This window comes from Gossypium arboreum, chromosome 8, assembly GCF_025698485.1.
Source record: "Gossypium arboreum isolate Shixiya-1 chromosome 8, ASM2569848v2, whole genome shotgun sequence".
Taxonomy (NCBI): Eukaryota; Viridiplantae; Streptophyta; class Magnoliopsida; order Malvales; family Malvaceae; genus Gossypium; species Gossypium arboreum.
The window spans coordinates 4,613,259-4,624,192 of NC_069077.1; the positions used below are offsets into that span (position 1 = coordinate 4,613,259).

General features: G+C 26.1%; 1 protein-coding gene across 2 annotated transcripts; it reads left to right on the forward strand.

Moving 5' to 3' along the window:
• Positions 1-5,978: 5,978 nt before the first annotated feature.
• Positions 5,979-8,605, forward strand: LOC108469939 (probable aldo-keto reductase 1). 2 transcript variants are annotated; one of them, XM_017771069.2, is made up of 7 exons: positions 6,009-6,159; positions 6,252-6,416; positions 6,636-6,839; positions 6,951-7,123; positions 7,336-7,426; positions 7,734-7,887; positions 8,234-8,605. In XM_017771069.2, exons 1-7 carry the CDS (start codon positions 6,112-6,114, stop codon positions 8,416-8,418), a joined length of 1,020 nt encoding a protein of 339 aa, XP_017626558.1. In that variant the 5' UTR covers positions 6,009-6,111; the 3' UTR covers positions 8,419-8,605. The 2 variants fall into 2 exon arrangements, with proteins under 2 accessions (XP_052887838.1, XP_017626558.1); XM_053031878.1 differs by lacking the exon at positions 8,234-8,605 and having other exon boundaries at positions 5,979-6,159; positions 7,738-7,888.
• Positions 8,606-10,934: the final 2,329 nt, after the last annotated feature.

Genomic DNA, 10,934 nt, shown 5'->3' on the forward strand with positions numbered 1-10,934 from the left:
TTGGTTAAAACAGTGTGAACATAGAAAACCATATAGAATTAATTTTAATTAACTTAAACGAAAACTTGCAAAGAGTTTAGTGACCAATTGTAGCTTTTTTCAGTTAGATAATCAAAACAAAAATTTACACATAATTTAGTGAGTAATAGAACAATTTATCTTAAAATTTTAGTTTTAATCACAAGTGGTAAACATCCAATTCACCGCGTAACTAAACTTTTTCTTCAATTTTTTTTGAACAATCTCATTATAAGTTCTAGTTCTATCTGCTCTTTTTTAGACAAAATGTCCAGAACTATCTATAGTCCCTCCTCAACTTATAAATAAGAGGATAATGTGTTTCAGCACAGCCAAAGCCATGCTGTTCTATATTAACAATAATGCTCATGTCAATCAAACTTAGCAGTGCTTAAAAAAAACATTCTTAGCTCCAAAAGTACTTTTGAAAGAAAAGTTGTATTAAACAAGTTGTTTTTGGCTAAAATTTTTGTCTTTTCAAAAATATTTTTGAAAATCACTTTTGAAAAGAAGAAGTTAATATTTTTAGCTTTTCCTCTCCCAAAAGCTCTTTTGGTACTTAATTACTTTTTCACCTTTCCAATAACATAGTATTTTCGCTTCTTCTTTTTCTTAATACTTAATTACAAATGTATTAAGATCAGTAATTAAAAATAAAAATATTTTCTAAAATAATACAAATGTGTTAATATCTAATTATAAATATTAAATAGTTATATTTAAATATTTAAAATATAATTTATATATTTTAATTAAATTTTATAAATAATTAATATTTATTGCTTAAAAAATTCAAAATTTATATTTTATATATTAAAATATTAACGAGTTATAATAATTTTTCTTATATTCTTATATTTTAACTAATTTAAACATTATTTAAATGTAAATTTGTTATTTGATAATAACATGTATAAAATAAATATTTTATTCCTCAAAACACTTCTTAACATGAGAATACTAAATACACAAATCTTAAATCAAAATTTTAAAAACACTTTTCTATAACACTTAATAAAATCACATTTTAAAAACATGACTAAACTCCCCTAAACTCAAACCACTTTTAAAAAAGTCGACACTTTTGAACATTGTGATCTTTATAAACTCGTTCCTTTTCATGAAAAGACTAAACCCACCTTAAAAACACCTTTACTTACTTGGCTTAAAATTAGATATTCAATTTTCAAATTAAAGCTGCTATTGCATTAGGGACAACTTTTAGACTTTGGCTGCGTTGGGAAACCAATTTTTCTCTTGTATTTTGCAATCATATTCTTCACCTTTTGATTTTTATTTTTAATTAGTTGAATTCATATAGATACGATGGAAAAAGTTTTTTTTTATTCCTTCAGATGTTGTACTTATAAGACGGTGATATAAAGATTTCATATAGTACTTTTGATCTAAAATTTAATCTGATTTATTCCGTACTCTTCATTTAACGAAAAAATAGTCAAATTTTATAAGATGAAATTTATGAGATTAGGAAATGATGGAAGGGAATAAAAAAAAAAGAAAAAAAAAGGGAGAAACAACAAATTGATTTGTGGTTCACTCTAGAAAAGAAGCAACAACCCACATTAGTGAAAAGTCAGCAACCTTGTTCCTATCTGAGATTGATTGGCACATTTTTGTCGTTAATTCTAATGAATTTTAAATATAAATGTTACTAAATTTGGTGTTTAGTGGTCTATTTTATATGTCGGTGTAGCACATATCTAGAATATTAGAATATAGTCTGAAACTTAATATCATTGCCAAGATTTGGCTTGTGAGCAAAAATTTTTGTATAAGATTTTTTGATTATTTTGTTTTGTTTTTATTTGTAATTTATAAAAATATTTTGTTAAGAATTTAATTAAGATTAGATTTATTTTATTTAAATAGATAAAGAATAGATTTTATCCTTGGGAATTTGAATAAAATTACAAAATTTTTGGCTTTGTTTGGATTTTTCACTTAATTGTTTCTGTTTGTTATTGGGCTTAACTATTAAAATTAATTGATTGACCAATTAGATGGTGATATAGGGTAGTTGTTGGTTTGATCTTATAATTTTTCCATAAAAATCATTAAAATAATAAAATTAAAATTTATATAAACTTGTAAAAATATAAAAAATCATAAAAATTATTAAATTATAATAAATTATAAGTATAAATATAAAATGAAAATAAAACATATTTATTATTTTTAAAACTTTCTATAAATTTTTTTACTTATGTTCAAAGTATTATAATGTTACTTAAGTATTTATATGCTTATATTTGCGTTTCCATTATTTTCTATTATTTCTCTCAATTCTTCTCCTATTTTACATAATTTATGATGGATAAATTCATATATCTAAAATTTATATAAGGGTAAATATTAAAATTACATATGAATTTGATTTAATATGAAATATGATAAATAAATTTTGATTATGTGTAATTTTATACATAAAATTTTAATTTGATGTAATTTTCATTAATCACTAGCACCATTATCTAAACAAACGCCATTTAATATTCACATATTACATATAGGGAGAAGCTAGAAATTTTTTAGGGGCTGAAATAAAATTTTAATTTTTAATAGTCTATATCTTATAATTTTTAACGGATTAAATTAAATTTTCATAATTTTAAGGGCCAAAGTGAAATTTTACCTTTATTAATTTAAAATTTTAAAAATTTTAAAGGGCCAAAACAATAAATTTCCATTTTAAGAGCCCCTGGATTCGCCTCGATTACATATACAAATAATTATATTTATCCAATATCAATATATATTTATTTAGATGTGTAAAATTAAATCAAAATTAAAGTTTTATATATATAATTGTGTCAATTCAAAATTTATATATTTAATTACATATTAAATTAAAATTCATATGTAACTCTTAAATATTTTTTAATATAAATATTAATTTTAAAATTTAAATTTCTCAATACGCTGTTGAAGTATTTTCTAATAAATACATATCTATAGAACTATCCAGGATTATGGGATTCCTTAAATTTTTTTGTATTTTTCATGTTCGTTTTACAGTTCATGTGCGTGACTATTCATCTCAACAATGTTATCTTCAAGATTTGAAACTATATATCTCTTTGAAAGTACAACATACCTTACTATTGCACCCACACTTGTTGGTGAAATTCCTTAATTTGAATTAAAGAGAGCAATTCCTTTTATGAAAGAGACAAAACAAATATTTGAAGAATAATTATGAATTACGATAATAGTTGGTCCGATCATATTAGTATTACTTTTTGCGCGATAATATATATTTATTGAGTTTATATGAATGTCAATCATGCATTAATTTAATTATAAAATTATTAAAATATTATTTTATATATAAATTAACTTATATTTTAGTAAATATATTTGTTACATGAATTTTTTCACCATTTAGTATGTCATAAATCTAGTAATATTTAATAATATAACTAATTGAATATTAACTCAGTTGACATCATTCTTGATGTAACAATTGAGAAGTCGTGAATTTAAAGTATCTAATTGTGTAATATCCTTCAATGTAAAGGTTAGAGGTTATGAGTAATTTAAAATTATATAAAAATAATATTAATTTTGATAAATTTATAATTTATTTTATGCAAATTTTAACACGTCCATGTATTTATATTATGATGATATATCCAAAATTTTCAAAATGATTCTAATTTTATTTCACATATTATTATTATTAAATATAATTTCAAATACAATCGCATGTGAAGTATGGGTGTCAATTTAGGAGGTGGTTAAAACTCGACAGCTCAAGCTTAAGATTCTAGAAGTTACGCCAATGTTGATTTTCTACCAAAGGACAATTGTATTTAGAATCTTCCATTGTCTGCCAACTCTTTGGACCATCTATAGTCCATTCTTTTTCGAAATATTTTTACTTCTAGAAGTCAAAAACAAGTAATTAAATATGAAAAATATATTTTAAATATGGGATGATAAAGCACGATTAATTGTTTATTTTCGTGAAAAATATTAAAAAAATTAAATATATCTATATTTGGTATTTGATACCGATTTTTCTAAAATGGTCGGTGGTGGGATTAGAAAATTTTTAGGGGTTAAAATTAAATTTATATTTTATGATAGTAAAAATATAATTTTATCATTTTATTAGTCAAAGTGCTAATTTTATTTTTAAAGAATTGAATTAAATTTTTATTTTTGGTAGGCAAAGTGCTAATTTTACTATTATTAATTTAAAATTTTATAAATTATAAAGGGCCTAAATAGGAAATTTCTATTTTAAGAAGTGATACTTATTTTTTTATTTTTAACATGATACTTATATTTGACAAAAGTTATATATTATTTTGATATCAAAAGCTAATAATGTTAACTTTTAATGTTTAATCAGATTTTAGAATTGGATGAAAATTTGTACTAATATCTAAAGTTAAAGATGTCAACTTTTTAATGTTTAATCTGAATTTTAGAGTTGGATGAAAATTCGTAATTGGCTAATAATATTAGTAATTAAATTTCATTACATAGATCTTAAAACTTGAATTAAATCATATCCATTAGGTTGTATTTGAATAATTTAATGCAAAACTAAACAAATTTACAGATAACACTAAATTTATTCTATTAAGAAAATCATGAAAAATTCAAACATAAAATATTAGAAGTTATTTTTCACTAAATTAATCTTAAAACCGAATTTAAAAATTAATATTTTATTTTTAAATACGAAAATATATAATTTTTTCAGATGCAAGTATTATATTGGATAAAAATAAAATAGGTACTGCGTTAAAAAAATGTTAAACTTTGAGTAACTAATGTTATATCAAACAAAAAATTATGAGATGACATTTTCTTTTTTTTTTGTCAAGCATATGTAACATATTAAATAAAATTAAGGGTAAACTATAAAAATGGTCACTAAATTTTAGTATTTTTTATTAAACTATGAAAAGTTATACTTTGATCACTAAAGTTATCAACTTATAACGCTTTGGCCGCTAATTCAAAGATTAATATCCAATTTAATCCCTAAATTATAGCTTAAACATTCAATTTAGTACTTTTATAACATTTTTAACAATAATTTCGAAAAAAATTAAAAATTCTAAAAATATAAAAAATCTTAAATTATTTTGAAAATTCATCATTTATTTGAAATTATATTTTTTAAAATTATAATCATGTAAAAAATAAAACAAAAAATTATAAAAATTATATAATAAACAAAATGCGTATTTACACTATGTGACCATGACTTTACGTAGAGCTGCGCGGCTGTAACGCAGCTTGGGTCTAAATAGTTCAATTATTGTCGATTTCCCAGTAGCTGCTCAAAGGAAAAGGCTTGGCTTGCTTTTCAGCACTGAAAGCTACAGTAGCAGACAAGTTGATCAGATTTAACAAAATGGTTCTATGCTATACCAATAAAACGTATTTTTCTTTTAATTTGTAAAATACGTGTTTTGCTTGTTATAAAATTTTTATAATTTTTTTACATAATTACAATTTTAAAAATATTTTTATAATTTTAAAAATAAATAATGAATTTTAGGATTTTTTATATATTAAAATTTTTATTTTTCTTATTAAAACGTTGTAAAAGTATCAAATTAAATATCTTAGCTATAGTTTAATGATCAAATTAGATATTCACCTTTAAATTAATGTACCCCACCTCACTTTTCTATTAATAGATGAGTGATCGAAATGTTATAAGTAGATAACTTTAGGGATAAAAATGTAACTTTTCATAGTTCAGAGGCAAAAAAAAATTTCACCCTAGTTTAGTGATTATTCTTATAATTTACCTTAAAATAACACAAATATCAAATTAGAAAAAAGATCAAACTTAGGTACCAAATGATATATTTAACCAATTTAAACAGTGTCAAACGTGTCTGCAAAAGAGCTTTATCCATTCATTCAATTGAGGCATAGGGGATGACATACTTAATGACGTAAGAATGTTGACAAAGCTGAGAACAAGATAAGATACTGGATAAAGACCTCAAAATTTTCTATTTAAGGTAAGTTTTGAGAGGTTCAGTAATCAGAGAAGCCTTTGTTTATAGCACACAAAGAAGAAGAAAAAGGAAACAAAAGATGGCAATTGAGATTCCTAGAGTGAAACTTGGAACTCAAGGATTTGAGGTTTGAGATTTTGTTTCCTACTAGTTTATATTAGTTAAGAAAATGGCGTTTTCTTTTGTGGGGTAAAATCTATTATTTTTTGGTTGCTACAGGTTTCAAAGCTGGGATTTGGGTGCATGAGTCTTACAGGTCACGATCATTCAGTGTCAGATGAAGATGGCATAGCCATCATTAAGCATGCAGTCGAAAGAGGAGTCACTCACATCGATACAGCCGACCTCTATGGACCCAAAACTAACGAAATTCTGGTCGGAAAGGTATCCTTTCGTCATCTCTTCAAGTTGAATCACATTGAAACTGAGAGCGATTCTTTCATATTCTCAATTTCCAACACTCTTGTTTCTATTACATGTTCGAAGATATGCGTGAGAGATGGATTTTTTTAGTTTATCAAATCGATGTGATTTAATGTTTTCGTTCTTATTCTTGGCTCGTTAAAGGAATATGGGAAACCAACATCATTTCTTTTTTTGCAGGCATTGAAGCATCTGCCACGAGAGAAGGTACAGTTGGCTACAAAATTCGGTGTTGAAAGCATGGGTCCAGATGGTCCGGTTATCAATGGCACTCCTGAATTTGTTCGTTCTTCACTTGAGGCTAGCCTTCAACGCCTTGATGTGGATTATATTGATCTTTACTATATAATCAGAGTTGACGGCAAGACTCCTATAGAAGATACTGTAAGCATTGCTGCATTAAAGACCCTATTTTGTCTTTCTTTAACACAAATACGATTTTATTTTGTTTATGGGAAAATTAAGCATAATTTATATTTATTTCATGTATGATAGATGGAAGAACTGAAGAAGTTGGTGGAAGAGGGAAAAATAAAGTACATTGGTATATCTGAAGCTAGCCCCGAAACTATAAGGAGGGCACACGCTGTTCATCCTCTTACTGCCGTACAACTTGAGTGGTCGCTTTGGACTCGTGATGTTGAAGAAGAACTAATTCCCCTTTGCAGGTTTGTTCTTCTATCTTCAATCATCGTTAACTTTTTTTTTATTCGAATATAGATATATTCAAATTTTTATATATTTGGAGGGATATAAATATACCCTTTTGCTCAAATATATTGAAATTCACTTATTGATTGTCTTTTCTCAAGTTATCAACTGTTTTAACTCCTTCAACTGCTGTGAGGTTATGCCTGCCTAAATGTGTTCAACAATACAGGGAACTCGGAATTGGGATTGTTGCATATAGTCCCCTTGGTCATGGTTTCTTTGCCGGTAAAGCAAAGGAGGATACCTCTAATAGTTCTCTGGTATGGAAACTCACTTTATATGGCTTTAACCTATACTTAATCTATGTTATATGGGTTCAGGAGTAAGTGTTGGATACAGATATGTGTCCGGCATGAATATATTCAGTTTTTTTTTAAGTTTCATTTTCATTTATTAAGGATGTTACTCTCATACTTATATCCAATTATGTGTCAGAGACATGTTGGATATGAGTAATTAAAGAAAATGAAGAGTTCGGATAACATAGTAACATGCTTCTAAGTTGTAAAAAACAGATCGGTTGACTCATTACAAACGTTGACTCATTACAAACATTTATTTTTTAAGGAAGTGTACCCAAGGTTTCAAGGAGAAAACTTGGAGCAAAATAGGATCCTATATTCGAAAGTAGAGAAGTTGGCTGAAAAGCATGGATGTACACCGGCACAACTTGCACTTGCCTGGGTTCTTCATCAAGGGGATGATGTTTCTCCTATTCCCGGTAAGTCCCATTCAATCACTTTCAACTCGGAATCCGAGGTGATACAATATAAGTGAACTCTTATATTTTTTGAAGTTTTTCATATATTTGGAGGATTGTTTCAATACTCATGTCAAAATATGTTGGGTATTAGACACGGATACTCGAAGAAAAAACAGTCAGAGTAAGTTAGTAACCTGCAGAAATAGCATAGACTTTTCTAGCATATTCCTCCAGATATATGTAAAACCTTAGGAAAATGAACATATCCGTGTTGGACACTCCGATACAAGTTCCTGTACCAACGGCCAGTTTGCATTGAGATTTAAAACCAAAGCTTTTGACACATTGTTTTCACTTCTTACAGGAACAACCAAGATTAAAAATCTAGACAGCAACATTGAATCAGTGAAAGTAAAGCTGACAAAAGAAGATTTGAAAGAAATTTCAGATGCGATCCCAATCCAAGAGGTTGCAGGGGGTACTTATCCTGATGATTTAAAGCAATTCACTTGGAAATATGGCAATACACCACCAAAGAAGAGCGCCTAGGTTTAGAAGCAAAGTTTCATGGGTGTTGGGATGAATGGATTTCCCAAGAAACATACTAAAGCTTTGGATTGTTATTAATGGAGGGTTCAGTGTTGATGATGGTGTTGCGTCATATTTTGTATCGTGTTTACTTGGACGAATAGAGTTGTAGCTATTGTTTAATCAATGTATGTTTTTATTGTTCTAATATAGTTCTTGATCTCTTCTTTTCTCTCATTTGAATTGACTAACATAGTACTTAAACAAGTTACTTATAGCCCAATATAGTCATTGTCATGCATTAATTAAAATAATTACTTAATTTTTAATGAAAATATCATTTAACTTTTCTCAAGAACTTCAAAAAATACTTTTATAAATTCTATTCAATCATTTACTTCAATTTTAACTTCGAAAAGATTCCATTGAGTTACATCACTCTATCCTCAATCAATTAAAAACTATTTTATTCAGAGATTATTTCTTTCAAAGCTCAATTATTAATATTTAATTTGGTTTTGTAACCTTTTCTTATCCCTGAATTTAAAATTGTTTTCACAGCTTAAAATTTTTCTATCAAAATTAGTCCTTTATATTTGTTTTAAAAAAAGTTAAATAAAGAAAATTCAAACCTCAATTTAAAAACAATTAATTTCAAATATTAACTTAAAGAAAAAATTAAGACTTAAATATAGGAGCAATTATTAGTTTAAAGATTAATTTAATAAAAATTAGTTTAAATCACAATGTAATAACAATTAGAAAGCTTAAACTCTAAATTTCGAAAAGAGAACAATGACGAATTCATGGAAAGTTGTCCAAATAATGCAAATATATAACCTATAGTTGAGCACCTCTTGGGTAGTTTGAGGACTCGCATGTGGTATACTCTCACTAACCTTATATTGAATTAAGTATTATTATTCGTCGAATATGTAAATCCATTAAAATTTGAATACACAACATAATATAAAATCAAACAAAAAATTATTTTAAATAAAATTTAAAAATAAATATCGAATTTATAAATTATACATTAATTTTAGTTTAATGTACAATTTGAAACCTAAACATAAATAGAATCATCACTAACCAACTTAAACTAGGTCAGGTAGTTGCCTATTGCCTACAATTTTAGAACTATTCTTAAGGAAAAATCTTAAAAAACTAGATTCGGGCTCGTATCAAAATTGAAGTTCGAGAGTACAATTAAATGTAAAAAAGATTATAGCATTCCTACAACGCCTGTCTAAAGATAATCTTACAAAATTCGGTGTTTAATATTTCTAATTCAAAAATCTTAAAATTGACCCCAATAATCCTAAATCGAAATTTAACCTTTTAAAAGCTCTGCTAGAATTGAGTGACTCGAATTTTTATTTAAATAAAATATAGTGGTAAAATAAAATAAAAGTAAAATCCATATAAACAGGGGCGAAGCCAGAAATTTTTTTTAGGGGGGCCGGATGAAATTTTAATTTTTTATAGTTTATATTTTTATAATTTGTAAAGGATTAAATTGAATTTTTATAATTTTAGAGGGGGCCAAAGTGTAATTTTACCTTTACTAATTTAAAATTTTTAAAAATTTTAAGGGCCTAAAATGTAATTTTCTATTTTAGGGGGGCCAGGGCCCATGCCAACCCCCCTGGCTACGCCCCTACATATAAAACTACACTTCTTTTATTTTATTTTAGAATAAGGTTTTTTAAATCTTATTAAACTCCATCTATTTGATATTGATTACTTATTACACTCCTATTAGAATATGATTTTACAAGCCTATAAATAGACATAGTCTACTCCTCTTGTAATTATTGAATTCGACATAGTGGATTTTCATTTTATCTGCCCGTAATTTTTTCCCGAAAAAGTTTCCACGTAAAAATTTATTTTCTTTATTTTTTTTTCACTTTTCTTTGCGATATATTGTCATTACAAGCTCAAAATTCAATACTATTAAAAAAAAATCAAAATACCCATTGAATCCTAAGAGCTAATCAATTTTAATTCTAACCTAATAATGGAAGTTTAAATTCTATCCTATAAGAACCTATGATTTAATTGATAGAAAATTAAAATTCTAACCTCTATAGCCTAAGATCTAAGTAGGGAAAGAGAAAGTTAACCTATATCAACCTAGCATATAAATTAAAAAAAGAAAAGAAAAGAAATTCTAACCTATTTAAATCTTGAGATTTAAATTAAAAAGGGTAAACCATAAAAATAGTCACTTTTGTTTGCTTCACATTACATTTTAGTCACTTAGGTTTGAAATGTTACGTTTTAGTCACAGTCTAAATTAAATTTATTTAATTAAAAACCTATTTTTATCCCAACAACTAAACATCCAAGTTGACATTTAAAACTCATTTGGATTGCCATGTAGGATTGCCGTTAGTGAGGTAACAAAGTTTAACGGTAGAGTGATCACTTCGTAACAAAACGATAATTTAAGTGACTAAAATGTATATTTCAAACATAAGTGACTAAAATGTAATCTGAAGCAAACAAAAGTGACTATTTTTTAGTTTACC

Bases quoted from the DNA above. Each gene is read 5' to 3' on its own strand.
- LOC108469939 (XM_017771069.2), top strand. From the start codon at position 6,112: ATGGCAATTGAGATTCCTAGAGTGAAACTTGGAACTCAAGGATTTGAG. The intron at 7,124-7,335 runs GTTTGTTCTTCT...TCAACAATACAG, and splicing joins GAACTAATTCCCCTTTGCAG to GGAACTCGGAATTGGGATTG. The intron at 7,888-8,233 runs GTAAGTCCCATT...CACTTCTTACAG, and splicing joins TGATGTTTCTCCTATTCCCG to GAACAACCAAGATTAAAAAT.